We start from the raw sequence: 23,051 nt of genomic DNA, 5'->3' as shown, positions 1-23,051 counted from the left end.
AAGAACCTTTCCTCAACATAACTACAGAATCCATTTTTTTATATCTTGTAAGATTTATTTTTGGTTGAATATTTAATCTCGATATTTTGAAAAAAAATTCAACCAAACTTGAAAATTTTTTATCCTAAAAACCAAAGACAAAAACAAATATATTGCACTGTAATATTCAACGACAATACTAGATCTCTTAGTACTATCAATTTCAAGGTAAAATAGAAAGAAATAATGGAGAAAATATACCTTGAAAATTTAGAAAGGGGTGAGAAAGGGTGCAAAGGGTTGAAAAATTTGAGAGGGTAGAAGAGGGTTATGGGGCTAGCATTGATGTACATATGATCCTTGATTGATGACCAAAAACTGGACTCTCCTCTTAAGGGGGGGAGACCGGTTTGAGGTGTAGGTGCTTTCAATTTAGGTAGATTATTATGATATTCCTGTCATCAATCAAGAATCATTTGGAGTATTTGGATGAGATATTTTGTTTGTAAGAAATAAGTAATCCTTTTTATGTATTTTTAGCTACATCTGAAACAATTTTGGTAAAATTTTATAGCATTAATGGAAGAATTCATTTTCCTATCTAAAAAACACAAAAAAAACACCCAATACAGTATTGTTTTTAAGGAATCTTAATCCTATACAGTTAACCCTCACTTTACGCGGTCCCGCATTCCGTGTTTCCACGTTTACGCGATGCCCTGCCGGAACCCAGGATGCTCACATTCCGCGGTGCGTGTACCCCTTTACGCGGAGAGCGGCTGGCGAGCCGCGCCATTTTTGGATCCAAACCTCCCGCCATCCGCCATGTTGTGTAAGCTGCGCGAACATGGTGCGCACAAGGTCGCCCAGTCATCAAAACATTACCAGTTCTTCACCCGCCACCCACCACAGCCGGCCCAAGTCAGTGATAGTGATAATTATGGTGAGGATATGGACTTATATGGACTTTGGGGAGTTTGACAAAGAGGCCCTGCAAGCCTCTGTGGTGGATAGTGATACAATTGATACAAGTGACACAGGTGAGGGCCAATAATCTGCCCTCTGCCTCGGAACCAACCGCCCATCCCCGTGTGCCCAGCCATTTTTTCTACTAATGTAAGTGTTAAAAAACCTAATATTATTGATATTTCTCTTAATTATTAATTGTGTGTGCATACCATCATAAAGTTAAGATAATATTTTTACTACAACATAGTTGTGTGTCGTCAAAAAGTGGAGTTTGGGGATCGGCCCGGACTCCATTTCAATTAATCCCATATGTTATGTTATTCACTTTACGCGTTTCTCACTTTACGCGGGACCCTCCGGGTTACATTAACCGCGTAAAGTGAGGGTTAACTGTATATGGAAACTTTATGGACTTGCCACATTAAAAACGTAGTAAAATGGTCCAATTAGCACATTCTTGGCATGTGCAGAATTTATGCAATTGCAGATTGGACTGTGATATGTAATTCTGCAGCCAAGAGTTTAATAATTAATATACAATTGAAAGGAAATAACTCACTTTGGAATTTCTTCCTTCCTTTCCTTCCTTTGTTGGTGATTCCTGCTGTACTGTCCTCATCTTCATCACTACTCTCTTCTGCTGCTGCCTTCCCCTTTTCTATCCATTTCTGATATCTATTAGTTTTGTATGATGCAGCAATCCACACACCAGACTCTGTTTTGATCTTTTTCTGCTGATCCTGTTGGGTATACAAAAAATTAAGGGAGATATGAGAAGAAAAAAATATTATTGACTGATTCATCCTGAAAGTCACCAGGTTATGACAGTCAATTTGTCTCATGTGAACCATCAACATTGAAAGCTAAAATTAATTAAACACTTTCAGATGTCTTTCCCACTGCAACCACTGCTTTTAAAATATGAGATCAGAGACTACAGGCAGCATGAAAGGCTGAGAAATGAACAAGTCTTGACATATGATAGCCTATTGAACCCCATCTTCCTTTGTTCAAAAAGAACCTCTGTTCAGCAGGACTTCATGAGGAACTCATTAGGAGGAGGGAAGGTCTCTTAAGTCTCATTATCATTGGCTTGGTCATAAAATTAGATTTCCAGGATCAACTCATCATTTATATCTTGAAGTAAATTCCAAGGAAACTTAAATATTTAACACCAGTTACAATAAGAGTCTAAGTGAAAAACTAAAGCTCCAAGTGGTACCTACCATAGTGTGACTCATACTCCATAGGGAAAGGTAACAAAACAATTACAACAAGGAATGGTATTATGGTACACTCGCAACAAAAAGTATCGGTGCATACTGTAGTGTGAACAATTTGAGACCAGTGACGATAGGTATTGGGAAAGGTGAGTTGTTTCCAACCGAATGTTAGCAGCCCTGATTGTCAGCCATATGGCAACACCTAGTGGAGGGGGTTATGAGGATACACCTACCAACCTTCCCGACATATCACAGTGTACAGAGACCCCTCGGTTAACGAACTCAATCCGTTCCAGAAGGTCGTTCGTTAACCAAAACCATTGTTTCAATGGGTTTTTGGGTAATTGGTTCCAGCTAACCGAAAATTTCCTAAATTCAACAAAAATGGTAGAAAAGTTCACTTACTTTGAGGTGTGTATGTAGAAGGCTCCTGGATGATGATGATGATGATGGGAATTAGAATGGGGGTGGAGGAGAAGGAAGAAGAAAAGGCATTGGGGTGGAAGAGAAGTCACCCCATGGCACCATTTCATCCATAAAATTTTAGTTCTCTTGGTGTATTTCAAGATTATTTTCTTTAAATCAACACTGCACTGCATTATATATTGTCAATATGTAAAATATATTTCAAAATGACCAATAATTTGCTTGGAAACACAGAAAAAAAGCGTTTAGTTGAAGAGAGTCTCAAGCAAGATGTTACCTCCACTGAAAACAGAGAGAGACTAACGCCTGTCTGGTGTGTTAACAGGCTGGATGGCACGCCAGAAACTAGTTTCTTTACCTTCAATTATGTTCAATAATTGTTAAAATGACTAAAAAAGTTAATATTAAACTTTTAAAATTATTGAATAGTATAAACTTCTTGATATTTACTAAAATAGTAAGGAATTTAAGCCCTAGAACCGATTAATGTATTGGCGGACTGATACTAAAGCTGGTTGCCCGGTCAGTGCAAGCGAAAACATGTCGAGGTCGGTTCGTAAGAAATTCGTTAACCGAATTGAAGATCCTTATGGAAGGCAGTTCGTTAACCGAGGCGTTCGTTAACCGAGGGGTCACTGTATACGTATAGTTTCGGAACTCGTCGATCTCACCCTGCACCGATACTTTTTGGAGCGAGAGTACATACTGACCTTACATTCTCCATCACATACAATTGTCTATATCATTCCTTGTCAAAGGATCCCAAATAAGGAAAATCCAAATCCAAGGTACTACTTAACAATAATGGATATGTACAATCCCCTTCACTAGTGCATTTACAGGGGATTGTCACAAACATTTCACAAATCATTATGCTTGAGATATTTGTTTTAATATTGTTTTAATTTGATTCCATAGTATGATTACTATTGTAAGTTTCCTTCTGTCAAATGTAAACAAACACAGTGCTGCCACACTGCACAAAACCTGATGAGCCCCTGTAAATGCAATAGTGAAGGGGACTATATTTTCCACATAAAGGATATCATCAGACATGTATATTCTTTAAATCGAGGTTATGATATTTTTCACATCCACAAAAACATGAACCCATGGAATGTGGCTCAGACTTTAGAAGCACCGCACTAAGATTGATGATCTGAATGAAGAAAAAATAAAATAAAAATAAAAATGCTTTTACTTGATAAAATTTCAGAATTTTTTTGGTACCCGTACCTTTAATTCGTTACAGGTAGGTACTTATATTTTCAGGCCTCTCGTTACCTCTTTATTTTATTCTGGTTGTCTAAGTAGTGAGTGTGATATTTCCCTCGGGTCTAGGTGTAATGACCACGGTCGTACACGTTGGTTAACGTAAAATCAGACGATTCATATTACGCTCAATAGCCCACAAAACATGTAGCTATGCTTTCTTTATTTGATTTTCCCCATCTAAGGCGTCTGTTTTCTCATCACTTCAGGATGTCCGAGTCCTCCGTTTTCCCTCAATCTTAGAGTACACCCGAGACTTCGTTATTCCTTGGTATAACGACACAGAATTGGAAATTGCAACTGTGGTGGTATATGTTGAGGCAACTTAGATATGTCTGATTATAGTTGGAACATTCAAGATACATTGTGAGTGATGTTGAAAGCTTCAACTGTCTTTATTATTGGTAAAACTTGTCAAGTGAGTGTCAAATCTGTCAGTATGAGTGGCATATCCTTACATCGTCCTTGAGGATAGCCATGAGTTCCAAGTGCTACAGAAGTTAGATTATTTTGATGCCCAAACATCAGAGAATCGGATGTTTGTAGTTTAGTTGGTGTCAGTTGTCTATTTAAGAAAGTCATTAATCTTCTGAAAAGATTTTGTCAAACTCAAAATCTCCAAGACCTAATGGCTCTCCAGGAAGAATTCCTTGGCTGTGGTTTGCGGTTTTCCGGAAAGTAGAGTTGTTAGTGTGTATTTAACGTCCATTTCACTTGTTCCTGACAAACTCAATCTCTGATTAGATTATAAAAATAGACATAAGAAATTCACCTGACCCGTGACACTGATTTTCATAGTCGAGTGTACTGTACAGCGACCGAGTTGAATAGAATTTCTGTCGTTGGTGAAATTAGCTTTTCTGGTATGTATGCGTAGGCCGGAACTGCCCGAGGCTCACATATAAGCGAATGCACGAGGAAGACTCACACGCTCGTGACTCTTCCTCAACGCATCTCCAGGTATGTGAACGATTGTTTCCCGCCGCCATGTTAAGTCAGTGTCGTCTGTATTGCTATCAGACGTATAGTTATGAGTATTTGAGTTAGACATTAAATGCTCGTGACTTCCTCAGCGCATCTTCAGGCACTGTCTGTGTTGGCACCACTACCGAGGTTTGGTAGCCGCCTATGGGCAAGATGGTCTTGAAGGATGTCTTTAATATGGCGAGATTAGAATCCGAGGACGGGACTACCCAGAGAACACTGTGAAGATACTGCACCGAGTCTACCCCAGGGCACGACTAGCGAACGAGCTTCGGCTGTTTGTGTCGCGGCGACAAGTGGACTCAGTCTTGTCCGGTCCATTGATCTTGGTTATATGTATTGAGCAGTATTGGTATCTATGAGTGGGGATAATTAGCAGAAATATAGTTATCCCATGTCGAGTATTGAACCCATGAATGTTGGTGTTACCAGTGGTACCGTTGTTATAGGTGTTGAGTCCACCAGCCAGGTGTAATACCACTGAATTCTAGTTAAAGTGCCATGTTGTTCATTCCGAACTCACATGATGTGTTTAATAATATCCTAATTTGGATCTTGTCGAGTGTGTTATTTAATCATCTGTATTGACAATGAAGTATTATAATGAGTGTGTAATGTTGTCACCAAGAAATGAAGATCTATTTTTGCTATGTCTAAAGTAAGACCTAAGTGGTCCAGTCTTGTCTGAGTGTACTTAATTAACATCTTGTTCACTCCTTATGTTAATAAATATTAAATTAGTAGACTACGAGTATCACCGCTCTCTCTCTTTTACCTGTTGGTTCTCAGAAAAAACTTTGTAACTCACGTGCCTAGAAGCTTGCAAGCACGCTACCTAACAGTTCAATGAGAGATGTTATATTCTAATAAAAGTCTGGGTGGTGGCAGGCTACCGTTGTAAGTATAATAAGTGTTATAATAAGAATGACATGGTTTCCCAGACTAATCCATGGTTTAGATTTAGAATATAACTAAAACAGGATATAATAGAGAGAAAGTAAGGACATGAAATTCAGAAAATACAGTAATATACATGAAGTATATAAGTATAGAAAAGAAGAATAAATAGAATAAATCTGAAGTAAGGAAAAACAGACGCCTACATAGGCATTACGATTTTGGTGAGCATGTGATATGTTTCCAGCCAATCATTACAGGAAAGCTTCCAATAACGACGAATCATATCTAAGACCATGGTTAATTTAGGACCCAATTCAATTTACACCATTTTATATGAATAATAACTAAATCCCGATATGTCTTATCAAAAAAAAAAAAAAATAAAATAAATAAATACAAATAAAATAAAATACGCCTTGCGCAGGGAGGCTACCGGGTTTGTGAGGGTGACGCCAGCACCACTAGTATAAGCAGTCTCAGCTGGCAAGCCCTTAGTTTTCATGCATCTGAACAGGAAAAGGAGAAAAACATTCTCAGGTTTCTTATGGCAATTTTTTGCGTCCCTATTCAACATGAGCAAGAGAGCAAGTGATGGTAGTGCTGGTTCAAAGGCTAAGAGAAAGTGTATAAGCTAAGCCGAGAAACTAGATGTGGTAACATGATATGAAAAAGGTGGATATTATAGGGAGCAAGCAATGAATATAATATTATTTTCTGACGTGAATCCATTAACAGAACAAAGCACTAAAATTAACAGGGACGTGAAAAACACATTTGACCTCTACATAAAGATGTATAATGAGAAAATAAAGCGGCTGTGAAAGGTTCTTTCGACAGCTTTATTATTTGAATGCCTAAACCACCAACTTCAGCAACACCATCAAATTCAGCATCATAAGCAGCTTCAGCAACAACTTCAGGCTCAGTAACAGTTTCAGCAACAGATATGACATTTTTAAGGAAAGATTCAGCTTCAGCCAGAGTTGAACCTGATGACTTCGTCATCTGAGTAAAAACTCGCACAATATTCATTGGCTGTCTTTATGTTTTAGACTTTACCACCATTTGTGAGTAGAATTTTTGTTTGACATTAGTAAGTATTATTTAAAACATATACGAACAGTAATAAGTGTTGCTTTCATATCCTTATGTAGAGAAATGACGATGTTTTTACATACAGTTAACCCTCACTTTACGCGGTCCCACATTCCGCGTTTCCACGTTTACGCGGTGCCCTGCCGGAACCCAGGATGCTCACATTCCGCGGTGCGTGTACCCCTTTACGCGGAGAGCGGCTGGCGAGCCGCGCCATTTTTGGATCCAAACCTCCCGCCATGTTGTGTAAGCTGCGCGAACATGGTGCGCACAAGGTCGCCCAGTCATCAAAACATTACCAGTTCTTCACCCGCCACCCACCACAGCCGGCCCAAGTCAGTGATAGTGATAATTATGGTGAGGATATGGACTTATATGGACTTTGGGGAGTTTGACAAAGAGGCCCTGCAAGCCTCTGTGGTGGATAGTGATACAATTGATACAAGTGACACAGGTGAGGGCCAATAATCTGCCCTCTGCCTCGGAACCAACCGCCCATCCCCGTGTGCCCAGCCATTTTTTCTACTAATGTAAGTGTTAAAAAACCTAATATTATTGATATTTCTCTTAATTATTAATTGTGTGTGCATACCATCATAAAGTTAAGATAATATTTTTACTACAACAAAGTTGTGTGTCGTCAAAAAGTGGAGTTTGGGGATCGGCCCGGACTCCATTTCAATTAATCCCATATGTTATGTTATTCACTTTACGCGTTTCTCACTTTACGCGGGACCCTCCGGGTTACATTAACCGCGTAAAGTGAGGGTTAACTGTATACGAAGTTACATACGATTGAGTTCCCAATCTATTTAGTTTTTCTTTACCATTAGTGGTTAGCTACTTCGATTGTTCCATTTATTAACATTAAATAACTTTACTTAATACATACATATTAAATTTTTTTACATTAATTTTACTACAGCAACAACCAGGGTCTTATATTCTTCAGTTTCTTATGTAGAAGTAGAACCATCGTCATTTGTCACGAGTTGTAAACACTAACAAAAACAATGCTGTCTTGTCTCCTCTTGTGTGTTTTAATATTCTACGTATTATTAATGAATTGCATTGTTCATTTTGCATATATAAACATTAATTCAATCAAATACATATTCAGTAATAAACAATAATGAATCTTTTGCACATATTCTTAATAAGATAAATGACGCGGTTTCCTTGAGGGCGCAAGTATACATTGCCGTTCCACTATCACTCTCGTTTTTTCTTTAACATCAATGGTTACCTTTACTGTACATTAAATAGCATTAATTAAAACATACATTTTTTTACATTAATTTTACTAAAGCAACAATCAGGGTCTATTTTCGTGCTTCAGATGGATAACTGACATTATGGGTGTAAACAGACAACAACAACAACAGCGTCCCATCTCCTCTTGTGTGATCTTATTATTATCGGGTAATGATTTATATTGTATAAGGTGCATTCATAAACATTATTTAAAGAATATAGTTAGCATTTTCATTAATTGTATTGTTTTGGGGGAAAAGTCACACAAAAGTTATGAAAAGGTCACACTGGGGAACACATCTCATTATTATTGCTATATTTTAATGGTAATTAATGATTCACCTTACACTGCAATATTGGAGGACACATTACCGTCGTTATTAGAGGCTTTACTGTACTCGGCTTAGAACACACACTGAGTTTCTGGCCCCAAAGGGGCAATATTATGTAAGTCACTTGTTTGTAAGTCAGAACAGTGTTTCAGTGATATCCCCGTTAGCCGGAACAATTGGTGCAGAGAACTTCCGGGGATGAGAGATTTCCGACTAACTAGGCGACTTTCTCAAACCTGGAAAAATCCCCCATCCCGGAAATATTTCCGTTTACTGGAAATACTTTCCGAGTGTCTAAACTATGCATCTTGCACAGACAAACACTAGCCCACATCCTCAGAATGTTTCTGTGTGCTGGGGAGTTTTCCAAGAGTCTAAACTAAAAATCTATATGATATGGTCTTGAATGAAGCTGTTTGTTACTGCAAAGTCCGGTATTTTCCACTCCCTTGGAGAAGTGGGGGATTAGTGGGTTTCATATAACTGACCTGACCTGACACAATGTCAGGTGGAGGTAGGGTGGGGTATTAGTGGTTTTATATTACTGACCTGATACAATGTCAGATCACCCACTGTTGGGTGGGGGATTAGTAGGTCTCAGGACCTGAAGATGTCTTGAATAAACATGAAAGGTAAAATACAGCATTTTTTATACTTACACTTATCACATTATATCCACTTCAACATTACGTTACATAACATTTTAAAATATGGAGTGAGAAAGCAGAAAGGTGTGGGTGATTAGAGAGATGGAGAGGAAAGGAGTGTAGCATGCACCAGTGTTGCCAAGAGACAAGCTCCTCAACAGTTGATCTTTTAATTCACCACCACGCAGTTAACCACGTATAAATTTATGTCATACAATATGTGGATGGTATTAGGGTGTCTGGGAGTGATGTTGTGGTATTAATTAATAAATAAGCAATATTGCATCATCGTTGACAGTCGTTTGATGAATAGCAGCGTAGTTCCTCATAACACCATCTGTGAGGGAATTACTACACATGTCAAGCCCATCATAACAACACCTGTCGGGGAATTACTACACCACGTCAGGTCCCTCATAACACCATCTGTGAGGGAGTTACTGTGTAATGACCACGGTCATACACGCCAGTATATCGTAAAATCAGACAATTCATATTACGTTCAATAGCCCACAAAACATGTAGTTATGCCTTCTTTAATGAGTCTCCCATCTGAGGCATCCGTTTTCTCATCGCTTCAAGACGCCTGAGTCCTCCGTTTTTCCATTTTCTCTGACTTCCTGAAACCAACTTCTCTATAAAGTAAATCTGAATGTGAGAGAGAACACCATTGTTTTGAGTCAACTTTGTGAGTGATGTTGAAAGCTTTAACTGTCTTTATTGTTCGTAACAATTGTTAATTAAGTGAGTGTTGAGTCTGCCAGTACGAATGGCATCGTATGATATTGTCCCCGGGGATAGCCATGAATTTTTGAGTTCTAGTGAAATTAGATCATTTTGATGCCCAAACATTAGAGAATATGATGTTTGTAGTTTAGTTAGTGTCAGTTGTCTATTCAAGAGAGCCATTAATCTCCTGAAAGAACATGTCAAACTTCTTATCTCAGATCTCAACCTATACCCATAGAGGGTCCTTGTCTAGAAATTCGCTTATGTTGAGAGAACTAGTGTTAACAGTGTGTGTAATTCACTTTTCCTGGCAAGCTCAATCTCTGATTAGATTATATAAATAGACTTAGGAAGTTCACCTGACCCATGGCATTGATTTTCATAGTTAAATGTACAACGACTGAGTTGAATGTAATTTCTGTCATTGCGTAATTAGCCTTTCTGGCATGCGTTCCGCACAGGCCTGAGGTGCCAGTTAGCCGTATATAAGCTGGTGCATGGAAGAGCGTCACATCTCTGACGCTTCTCCATCATTATCTCAGGTATATGTACGATTCTCTGCCCACCATATTAAGTCAGTTTAGCTCAGTGAGTTTTGTGAATATCAGTGTTCATGTTGTTACAGTGAAATTTTCATTTACCCAGTGAAAGAATTAATGTAAGGTAAATATCGTCTGTCGTTGCTAGACGAAAGATTGTTTGTGATTGAGTTATTATTCACATCTCTGACGCTTCTCCATCATTATCTAATAATAATAATAATAATAATAATAATAATAATAATAATTAACGGTTTATTGAAAGAGCTTGGCAGCCAGAAGGCTGAAAATATACAGTTACATATTTGGGGAATGGGTTTCGAATTACAAATAATATTCAAGTAACATAAGTGATACAAATAAGATATATAATAACTAGATGGGGAAAAGCTCAAACTACAGTGCATTTCAACATAGTGACAGTGCAAGAAGTAGTATTTACTGGGAGTGAATACACTGGTTTATTACAAGTTATTGATAATTTTTACAATGGTTGGGACTGGGCTGTTCTATAGCGATCAGTTCGTGCACGTATGGGCTGGATGCGGTTGTTGTGTCGAACAGCAATTCGGGCTAGGGATCTCAGGTGGTAGTAGGAGCCGGTGTCGAGGATGGTGTAGAAGCTTCTTACCAAATTTGCAGATGAGGTCGTGGTGATGGTCAGTGAGAGTCGAAAGGGTCAGTGTGTTGAGCGCTTTCTTGATATGTGGAGTAGGAAGGGGAGAGAATAATCTTGCATGCCCTCTTTTGCACTTTTTCTAGTGTTTACGTTGTGTGGCATTTAGGGAGGAAGACCAGGTAGGGGAGGCATAGGTGAGCTTGGGAAGTATGAATGTTGTGTAAACACTGAGGAGCTCGGGTGCAGGAACTCCAAGGGACTTGAGTCGGCGGAGGAGGTGGAGACGGAAACTGGAGGATTTGACAACTTCACTGACGTGTGGTTTCCAATTTAGTTTGTTGTCTATGGTGACGCCGAGGAGCTTCGTGGAATCTACAACCTGGAGTGTGTTCGGACCTAAAGTAATGGAAGGAGGTGGGACAATGTCGGAGGAGAGGTTGATGTGCATAACCATGGTCTTGGTATGGTTGATGGTGACATGGTTGTTGGTGGCCCAGTTTTGGAGACTGTTCAATAAATCCTGAAGGGCGGTATAGTCGGGAGCAGAATTGTTGACGCTGATCCCAATGGTGGAGTCGTCGACATATTTCCAGCGAGCAGGGGTTTCTCTTAGGGCATCATTGATGAGCATAAGGAAGCAGAGTGGTCCCATCTTGGTGCCTTGGGGGACGCCACAGGTGAGTGACTGAAAGGTGGAGACAGCCCCTCGGAAGCGTACAGCTTGGCGTCGGTCACTGAGGAAGTCTGTAAGCCATGGAATAAGATTTCTCCGAAGCCCGAGGTCAATAGCTTTGTTGATGATTATATTGTGGTCGACTAGGTCGAATGCCTTAGTGAAATCAATGAAGGCGACAGCTACAGACGTTTTTCGTTTCTCGAGATTGCGGTATATGTAATCGAGAAAGCTGACAAGACAGAGTGGTGGAGGAAGTTTTCATATTTGCCAAACTACTGAGGGTCTACGACTCCTGCAATATCAGCATAAGCCCAGTCGAACACAAAACTTTCACAGATTAGGCTGGGTATTGGGGTGATTGCAATAGGTCGTAGCTGATTTAAGGATTGTGGGCTGGTTGACTTGGGCACTGGTGATACATAAGAGGTCTTCCAGTCAGCTGGGCATCTGGCTTGACTGAGAGAAGCATTGATGATGGAGCATAGGGGTTTAGCAAGCTCCGGGGAGAACTCCTTGAAGAGTTTCATTGGTAAGTCAATGGGGGTGGTAGAGCGTTTTAATTTTAGTTTGTCCAGGCGTTTTGCTACTTCAAATTCTTCTACTACGTCAGTGGGAAGGGGGGCTGGTAGGTAAGCAGGGATAGTGTTTGTGTCAAGCCGGGGGAGCGTCTGGCATATAGTAGCGAAATGGTTATTTGATTGCTCAGCTGCGTCAACATTAGTGAGATGGCTAAGGAAGGGGAGGGGGTGTGTCTTATTGTTTAGTCCACAGAGTTCTTTAAGCTTACCATACCATTGACTGATGTTGGTCTGCTTCAGGTGTTGTAATTTGGTTGGGTAGTGGGACTTCTTTGCAGTGCGTATTTTGCGGATGTGGTCATTGAGATGAAAGGCTCTGTCTCTCTGTTGCATAAGTCTTTTGATCTGAGGTGTGATCCAGGGCAAGTCAGCTGGGTGAGATCTGACGGACTTCTCGGGGAAGAAGTGGTGGTGAGCTTCCGTGGTGGTGTTGGTATAATTTATCCATTTGGTTTCCACGTCATCCACGCTAAGTACTTCAGTCCAGGGATGGTGAACTATCCACTGCCCGAAGAGGCACACTGCAGAGTCAGTAATCGGCCTGTAGGTCTTGATGTAGGGTCTCTGTACTTGAGTGGGAGTGGCAGCTGGGAACCAGAGCACTGATAAGTGTGTGCTATACCCGATAGGAGGCATTGGTTGAGGTGGTTGGTACTGGTCCGCTAAGTCAGTTAAGATAAGGTCAAGGGTATTTTGACCGTGTGTGGGGAAGTTCACAACTTGTGATAGTGATAGCTGGTCCTGGATATCAGTGGTGTCAATTTCATTATAATCCCCACATAATACAAACTTGGCACATGGGTACCTAACTCTGAGGTGGTCTGAGGTGGCAATGAGATGATTGATAAGAGTGTCTCTGGTGGGTGAGCGAGGCGGATGGTATGCCACACAGATTATGATGGAAGCAGTGTGGCGCGGGTGGGCCCGTGACACAACACGTACCCATAATGCTTCCACATCTGCTGGGACTTGAATATCCAGGCGTGACGGGCGTAGGTCATCTTGACAGAAGAGGGCAACGCCCCCTCCGCGTCTATGTGAACGAAGGTGATGAAAGAGTTGATATCCCTCAATATGACACGTTTCAGGCACAATTTGCCAAGCCTCACATATGGCAACGACGCTCGCGGCGGCTGACCTGACTGTAGTTGCCAGCTCGTCAAACTTGTTAGCTAGGGAAGTGACGTTGGATAGCAGTAGAGACGGGAGATCATACCATATCCGTGGAACTTCAGTGTAGTGGTACGGTCTGTCAGGGGTGGGTTTCTCCGGTTTCCTAGTGGAGGTTACGGTCCTAATGGGCTTATGTGTATGATGGCCCTGTCTATGGCTACGCGCGTGGAATATGTTCAGTGACTTGAGTTGCGCGATAACACTGCCATCAGGATAACCGTTCCCACGCTTTAGATGGTACAGAGTGAGTCGGGAGTAAGTGATTGGTGGCCATCTTTTGATATCTGTTGTGGGCGGTAGGAAGTGTTTGTCTCCGGTGGCCATAAAGTCGCTGACGGCACTTTGAGGGCCACTGACACTGGTAGACATCTGCTAATATTTGTCAGTCGTAAAATTTGTCCCTGGTGCTTGGGGTCGCCGACACAGTTTCCACGATATATGTAAACACCGCACTGTCTGTGTTGCCACCACTACCGAGGTTCGGTAGCCGCCTATGGGCAAGATGGTCATGGAAGGATGTCTTCAATAAGGCAAAACTAGAATCGGAGGACAAGAACAGCCAGGGAAGACCGAGCTACAATACTACAGCAAGTCTACCACGGGCGTTACTAGCGAGCAAGCCTCGGCTAGGCTCGGCTGTGTGTAGTCAACTACCCACGCCCAGTGGGCTCAGTATTGTCTGGTTCATTGATCTTCGTTATATGTGCCGAGCAGTATTGGTATTACCAGTAATACCGTGTTATCAGGGCTGTTGGGAGTGCATCCTCCATATGGCCTACCAGCTGAGTTCTATCTAGTATTATTGTTGTATATGATTGGGGATAATTAACCAAAATTTAGTTATCCCAGGTTGAGTAGTGAACCCATAAAAATTGATAGTATCAGTAAATATGTATGTAAGTTGAGTACATCAACTGAAGGAAAAGAGCCATGTTATTCATTCCGAAATAACATGTTGTTAGCTAATATTTTAATTCGGGATATTGTCAAGTGTGTCAAATAACTATCTGTATTGATAATGAAATAATATAATGCTTGTTTAATGTTGTAAACCAGAATTGAAGACTTATTTTGTTACTTGTACAAATAAGACCTGAGGGTCCGGTCCTATCTGAACAAGTAAAATAACCATCTTATTTGTCAAAGAAATAATACAACAGTTGTTTAATGATGTAATAAGTAATTGAAGATATATTTTATGAATGGTATAGTAAGACTTAAGTGGACCAGTCTTGTCAGAGTGAACTGAATTAACATCTTATTCACTCCTTATGTTAATAAATATTAAATTAGTAACCTCTGAGTATCACCTCTATATTCCTTCTACCCATTGGTTCTCAGAAAATAACTATTGTAAATCACGTGCCTAGAAGCTCGCTAGCACGCTACATAACAGTTCACTAAGATATGTTATATTCTAATAAAAGTCTGGGTGGTGGCAGGCTACCGTTGTAAGTAATAAGTGTTATAATAATAATGACACGGTTTCCCAGACTAATCCATGGTTTAGAATATATCTAGAAAAAACATAATTGAGAGAAAGTAAGGACATGAAATTCAGAAAATACAAAAATAGTATGAAAAAATCTGAAGTAAGGGAAAAGCAGCACATTACAACTACACTACGTGTCTGCTGTTCAACACCTCAGCGCACATGATCTACGTGACCTCCACTGTAAACATTAATCTGTATGTTCACTGTATGTTCCTTTACCTTTCTATAATGAAAGCTTTTGTTAAACCACCAATGTCAATATAAGTAATAAGTCATTTATGTCCAATGTATATTTTCAGCCTTCGGGCTGCAGAACTTTTTCATTAAACCGTTAATTATTATTATTACACACACACACCCACACATATGGGAAATAGATGTTTGAGGCGACCCTCTGTGTGTGTGTGTGTGTGTGTGTGTGTGTGTGTGTGGGGGGGGGGGATCGCGGTCACTTTACCCCCTGCCCCCCCCCACATTAGACCATCTGGCTGGGAGGAGGAGGGGGGGGGGTTGTTGACAGCCATAAGAGAAGATTAATGCATTGCATACTCAAGGCAGAGGGGTTTTATTTTTTTTTGCTTATAAAATGGCACTGACTTGACTTAGAATATAACTGGCATTGATAGAATTCTTGTAAGATAGCAATTAATTTGAGTACAAACAACCCTTATTTTGCAGCATACATAATAATTTTAGGAATTAACTTAGTACATTTGGGTACAGGTTGTGATAATTTATGTGGTTGCAGTTTCAAAGCTTTGTGACATCACTAATGTATAATGAGTCTCCAGATGCCCTGGTTTATTCATTGATCAGTTGCCTAAGTGCAAAAGTTGCCCTATCGAGGCATCATGTATTAATTAATTTTAAAATAAAAATTATAATGCCGTTAATGTCTGTGCTTTTTAAGTGTCTTGGCATGTCACCTCACCACCTGACTCCTGAACAAACTCTTCACCAATTTCTTAAAATCTTACAATGTGTATGGCAAGCTCAAAACACACACACACACACACACACATGGGAATTAAGACAACAAGCATCCGGCGAGGGTCTTGTGTGACTGCATGGAGGCGAATTAAAAGATCAGCTGTTGAGGAGCTTATCTCTTGGCAACACTGGTGCATGTTACCACTCCTTCCCTCTCCATCTCTCTAATCATGCACACCTTTCTGCTTTCTCACTCCATATTTTTAAATTTTTTGTAATGTTGAAGGGATACCCACTAATCCCTCACCAAAGAATGGGTGACCCGACATTCCATCAGGTCAATAATATGAGACCATTAATCCCCACCATACCTCCACCTGACACTGAGTCAGGTCAGGTCCCCCCAAAAAATACTTTCATCTTTATTCACCAAATTTTCAGAAAATTCTCCCGATTTTCACCCTCGGAAAATTTTTGGAAAATTCCGGCTTTGGGAATGATTTTCCCAGCAAAAATTTCAATTCCGGCTATCGGAGATGTCCGGGTTTGGGGGATTCTGGCTAATGGAGATATTACTGCATTATCATCAGTAAATATATGCATTCCTGGCCATCCTGGACACAAAGGCAAGCAGAAAATGGCCGCTAAGTGTGTAGTGACCACGAGCACTAGCGGTCAAAGCAACACTGTCCCCTTATCTCCCTTGCCACTGCTGCCCCAGGGAAGTTTCTAGAGATCAATATATAATTTTCCTTACTTCTTTTTTATTGTTATATAATTTGAAAGGGATAAAATTATTTTTGCAAAAGTTGATTTTTCTTGATTTACCCCGTGTGGGGGATACGGCCAGCGGCACCCTAGCCAGGGGAGTAGGGGTTAATTGACAAAAAGCCGTAAAATTTGGGTTATATTTAAGTTTTACGATTTGTCCCTTGTAGCAGAGTATTGTTTGGTATGGTGTGCAGTGGCCAAGTCACTCTACTGTTGAAGGTTTTACTTTGCCTAACCTTCCTAATGTTGAGGGATGCCAACCAATAATAAAGGGAATAATCTTGCGTACAGTAAGACCCCCCTACGTCGGACTTCCATAAGTCAGAACCCCCATTAGTTGGACTAGGGTCTGTAGGTCTGACTTATGTGGACAGTGTGGGTGTCATGGGTCGGACGCGGTAGCGTGTGCGTGGGGGGAAGGGTGATGCCGTCTCAGTTGCTGCCCGTCTCTTGTGCGTCTCCACTACCCTCTCTGTCTTTTCCCTCTTTCAGTGCTTCCCTGGTGAACTATTATGGTATCTAAACCAAGCAAAGGCAAGACTACTCCACTGAAGACTACTGAGAGAAAAGGACTGGCACTTAGAACTCTATCCACTGAGGAAAACTGAACATATGTGACAGGATTGATGCTGGTGTCTCCAAGAATGTGGTCTGTGAGGATTTTGGTTGAAGAAAAGTACTTTTTACGACATAAAGAAGGCCAAGCAGAAGTTGAAAGACTATGCAGTGTCATTAAATGATGTTGGTAAAGCTACGACGAGTAAAAAGAGGATTAAGGTGTTGAAATTTTTGTGGATTGAAAGCCAAAGTGGTGCAGAACTGCAAAAGTACTACTCAGTGTTAAGAGACTCATGTACCATTATGATCAACCAGCAACATGCACAACTTAAACAAGTTAAAATTAAAAAAATTTTCAAGCTAATGCTACAGTGATTCATCTGCCCTCATTGTTGCAATGTCCTCTGACAGTGACCAACCTGGCTCATCCCATCACTCACCCTACACCTCAGAGTCAGAATTGGTGGTAACTCCCGCTCTGCCACCTTGCATCCTCAATTCCAAGTGATTAAACCAAGAAATAAATGCTAGTTTTAAGTGTAATTGTGCAGATAAATATAAGTGAAACTAAAAAGTAAAAGTAAAACTAAAGTAAATTAAGTTAAGTGGCTCCCTTTGTCCTCCAACTCAAGATTCATCTGCTATAATGCAAATACTGTACATTGTAAGTAAGTGCACCCACCTCTCGTTTTACACGGGGGTTGCATTCTTGAAAATCATCACTTAATTCAAAAACGCGTAAATTAAACATAATTTTCCCAAAAGAATACATGTAAATGGTACAGGTTAGGGGAACCATCATATACCGTACAAGGTACGAACAGTGCTCTCACTTAAACCAAGCACAAGGCCAACCTCCGACACACGCTCTCATCTCTGAAGGAGGGTGATCACATTTAATTTCACGTCCAGTGTGATTGTTTTTCATGCCTTTTTAACTTAAGGTGCCCCAGAGGAGGCAGATGGACATTTTCCAGGCATGCTCAATGGGGAAAACAGCGTTTAACACTAAAAAGGTATGTGATAAACACACAATGCAAATGAGAGCACAGAGAAAAAGTAGTGCTGGTGTGAACTGAGAAAGCAATACGCGGGAAGCTTGCTGGACGTCATCACAGTTGTTGTACAGAATACTTCATTATCATTATTACCTTCATCATTAGTAGTAATATTCTTTATTATTACATTATCATAATAATTATTATTATTAATAATAATACAGTTGGTCCTCCGTGCAGCGGTTAATGTAACCGGAAGGTCAACGGAAGAAGAATTGCGTAAAGTGAATAACATAACATATGGGATTAATTGAAATGGAGTCCGGGCCGATCCCCAAACTCCACTTTTTTGACGACACACAACTATGTTGTAGTAAAAATATTATCTTAACTTTATGATGGCATACACACACAATTAATAATTAAGAGAAATATCAATAATATTAGGTTTTTTAACACTTACATTAGTAGGAAAGATGGCTGGGCACACGGGGATGGGCGGTTGGTTCCGAGGCAGAGGGCAGATTATTGGCCCTCACCTGTATCACTTGTATCAATTGTATCACTATCCACCACAGAGGCTTGCAGGGCCTCTTTGTCAAACCCCCAAAAGTTCATATAAGTCCATATCCTCACTATAATTATCACTATCACTGACTTGGGCCGGCTGTAGTGGGTGGCGGGTGAAGAACTGGTAATGTTTTGATGACTGGGCGACCTTGTGCGCACCATTTTCGCGCCTCTTACACAACATGGCGGATGGCGGGAGGTTTGGATCAAAAAATGGCGCGGCTTGCCAGCCGCTCTCTGCGTAATGGGGTTCACGACCGCGGAATGTGAGCATGTTAGGTGACAGAATGGGGACCGCAATGTGAGGACCAACTGTATATTAAAATCGTTGATGTTGATATGACTGCGACTTTATAGTCACAACTTACAAGCACCTCACCAGGCATCACACGTGACTCCACTGCCAGGCGACCAGGAGAACAAGCACGGCAAATTTAAACTGTCATGAGAGCGTTATTTCAAAAATAGGTGTGCGTAAATTAACTTTTGGTATTAATTGAACAATCGAGTTATCCCAAAAAATGCTTAAATCAAACTTGCGTAAAACGTGAGTTACCCGTACAGTGATATCTCCATTAGCCGGAACAATTGGTGCAGAGCACTTTCAGGAATGAGAGATTTCAGGGTAACGAGACGACTCTCTCAAAGTCGGAAAAAATCCCTCATTCCCGGAATTTTCCGGGTAACGGAAAATTTTTTCGGAATTCCCAGAAATTGTCTATTACATCATCTCTCAAAGCCCCCAAAATATCCCCCATCCCTGGAATTTTCTGGGTACTGGAAATTTTGTCTCTGAATTTCCGGAAAATGTGCCAGATTTTCATCTCTCAAACCTGGAAAAAACTCCCCCATCCCCGGAATTTTCCAGGTACAGGGTATTGGGAAAGTTTTCTCGTAATTTTCTGGAAAAATGTGTCGCTCGGAAAATTGTTCCAAAAGCCAGAATTTTCCAGAAAATTCCGACCTTGGTTACGATTTTCCGAGAAAATTTCAATTCTGGCTATTGGAGAGCTCCTGATATGAGGGATTCTGGTTAACAGAGATATTACTGTATTGTAAACTGTAATTTTGCTTTCGGATGTGATTTTTCAGCAAAATGGTGGTCAAAATTACCAAGGGGGTGTCTGGTTCCACATAAGTCGTATTAGCCTGAATCCCATACAAAGTAAACCCTCGATAAGTAAGCACATATGAGGCTCTGGCCGTGCCGAGGTATCCCAAATTCCGACTTACCGAGGCACTTCCCCCTCCTACAAAAATATAACAATAAAAATTTATCGACCCCTATATGTGTACATGTAATAACTAAATGTAAATAAAAGTAACACTTACCAGCACTGCAGGCAAAGAATGAAGCATCATAGTAGGTGACACAAGGGCATGGTAGGTGACATATAGGCATGGAAGGTGACACAAAGGCATGGAAGGTGACACATAGGCATGGTAGGTGACACAAAGGCATGGTAGGTGACACATAGGCATGGTAGGTAGCACAAAGGCATGGTAGGTGACACACAGGCATGGTAGGTGACACAAAGGCATGGTAGGTGACACAAAGGCATGGTAGGCAACACATAGGCATGGTAGGTGACACAAAGGCATGGTGGCGCATACATAGGCGCAAGGCATGGTAGGTAGTGCACAAGGCATGGTAGGTGACACATAGGCATGGTAGGAGCAAAGGCATGAGGGTGACACATGGGCATGAAGTGCAGGGATGGTGAGGGTGGGGTAGGCATGGTAGGTGGCATGGTAGGTGACACAAAGGCATGGTAGGCGACACATAGGCATGGTAGGTGACACATAGGCATGGTAGGCGACACATAGGCATGGTAGGTAGCACAAAGGCATGGTAGGTGACACAAAGGCATGGTAGGTGACACATAGGCATGGTAGGTGACACAAAGGCATGGTAGGCGACACATAGGCATGGTAGGTAGCACAAAGGCATGGTAGGTGACACAAAGGCATGGTAGGCGACACATAGGCATGGTAGGTAGCACAAAGGCATGGTAGGTGACACAAAGGCATGGTAGGTGACACATAGGCATGGTAGGCGACACAAACGCATGGTAGGTGACACATAGGCATGGTACACCATCTATCATCCGGGAACTGATGGTCCAGCACCTCCTTTAGTCCGGACAAAATTATGAGGGGGCACTTAACTTCCCTCCTCCCTCCCAGCCGGGGTGAAGCTAGTTTTAGGCTTAAAGTTTTTATCTTATAAAATGTAGCTGACTAGACTTAGCAGAATATAAATTGCATTGCTGAAACCCTTGTAAGATAGTGATTAATTTGAGTATAAACATCACATAGTTTGAACAGGAGATAGAAATTTTAGTCTAGTGTAGTACATTTGTGTACATGTTTTTTAACTCGTATTTCCAGAAAGATATATGTAACTTTCTTCATTTAATTTTACTCATTTATATGCCTACACCATCCTAAATATATATTTGAAAAAAAGGTAAAAGAAATAGTGTCCTATGGGTAAACCTGTAACAAGTTAATTATTAAAAATGTTATGTCTAGTACAAATTATGTGACGTTTATACTCAAATTAATCAATAACTTACAAGAATTAATAAAACTCCTTCTGTTTTGATAACTACACACTTTGTTATCTCCCCTCCCTGACAGCTGTCAACATCCCCCCCCTTTCTCACAGCCAGGGTGAAGGCAGTTTAGGCTTAAAGTTACCTTATAAAATGTCGCAGACTAGACTTGGCAGAATATAAATTACATTGCTGGAATCCTTGTAATACAGGTGCTCCTCTACTTACGAACGAGTTACATTCCTGAGGCTTGTTTGTAAGTCCAACTTTACTCTAGTAGATACCAAACATAATGTAAAAAATGAAAAGATTATGGATATTTAGTACAGCTATACCCTTTAATACAGCCTTAAAACCTGGCTTGCTCTTCTCCTCTTAGGTAATGTTTGTTCTACCTGGAATTTTCTTAAAAATAATCCAGTCTCATCCACATTAAACATCTGTTCTAGCAGGTAACCCCTTTCAGTGATGATGTTTGTATCTCTGAAAGTTTGTAAGTTGAATGTTCTTAAGTAGAGGAACACCTGTATATTGTGATTAATTTGAGCATGAACATCACATAGTTTAATTTAAGTTTCTAGCAGTCCATGGTGCTTTAAAGACACAGGAGGTGTAATTAGTGGGTCAGAGGTGTATTGTTGAATTATTATTACTTGACCTCAGTTGGTCCGGCAAAACGGATAATCCAACAAGACATTGGAACCAAGGGTACCGGAAAATCGGTGGTGTACCTGTACTATAATACATTCTGAGACCATATCAATGCCGAGTTATATGAAATTCTGAGTTATCAAATGCGGAGTTATTGAGGGTTTACTGTAGTCCGACCTAGGGGGGTCTTACTGTACAATGGTTTTGATTAATTTTTTTCTGAAGGAGTACAGTATTGATAAGTTTTTGGATGGTTGACATTTTGAAATTATAAAAACTGTAAGAATTAGTAAAAACTTTTAAAATACTGTATACATATTAAAAAAATTATTAATTTATGAAATTCTCACCTGAGTTCCAACAAATCTCTTCTTGTTACGATCCCATTTATGTAATGAGTTATTCTGTCTCTGCTTCAAATCCTCATCTTGAGTAAGTTCCAAAACTGCTTCATTAGCTTCTTTTTGGAAACTTGTACCTAAAGAATATCTGTAAGGTACAAATATATTATATTTCATATCCTATTAATGATGTATGAATAGTCCAAAAAGAAATAAATTATATTTGTAGGTACACATGGAGATGATAAAGGATTGTTACACGGTTGATTGACAAAAGAATGAAATGTTAATGGTCTGATGTAGATGAAGCCAGATTAACAGAGAATGGAGGGTTCAGGGTGAAAGAAATTTACAGAGGTGAGAAGAGATATATATATACAGTCGGCCCTTCACATACGCGGGTTTAGCATTCACGGATTTGCAAATACGCGGATTGCCCCGCCGGAGGAATATTCTGTACATTGAAGTAATTGAAGTACATTCAAATCGCGCGCCATTCAACTCGCGCGTGGCACCGAACACGGGACACCGCCCGCTCCCGCAACCTCACACACACACACACACACGCGCGCATAGCTCTCCCTCACTCAGTCAGTCTCGCTGTAACCACGCTTGTGTTGACATCAGGATTGTAGTTGCAAAAATATTACATTTCCGTGAATGTATTATATCAAGTACAGTATGAATAGAATATCACTAATATAAGAGTATTTTAACCGAAAACTACTAAAAAAACGAGTAACATATCTTGAACAGCGGAAGGTTAGGTAAAGTCTCTTGTTTT

General features: G+C 40.5%; 1 protein-coding gene across 1 annotated transcript in view; it reads right to left on the bottom strand.

Moving 5' to 3' along the window:
* LOC121880004 (ATP-dependent RNA helicase DDX54-like) overlaps window positions 1–23,051 on the bottom strand; it is a 157,859-nt gene that overhangs the window by 12,938 nt on the left and 121,870 nt on the right. The window contains exons 15-16 of the mRNA XM_042386900.1: window positions 22,277–22,415; window positions 1,508–1,688 (exon numbers count right to left, since the gene is read on the bottom strand). Coding sequence (XP_042242834.1) covers window positions 1,508–1,688; window positions 22,277–22,415 — 320 coding nt within the window. The remainder of the gene's footprint in view (window positions 1–1,507; window positions 1,689–22,276; window positions 22,416–23,051) is intronic.

Source organism: Homarus americanus, unplaced genomic scaffold (genome assembly GCF_018991925.1).
Source record: "Homarus americanus isolate GMGI-L3 unplaced genomic scaffold, GMGI_Hamer_2.0 scaffold30108, whole genome shotgun sequence".
NCBI lineage: Eukaryota > Metazoa > Arthropoda > Malacostraca > Decapoda > Nephropidae > Homarus > Homarus americanus.
This window is presented reverse-complemented; position numbering and strand designations above follow the sequence as displayed.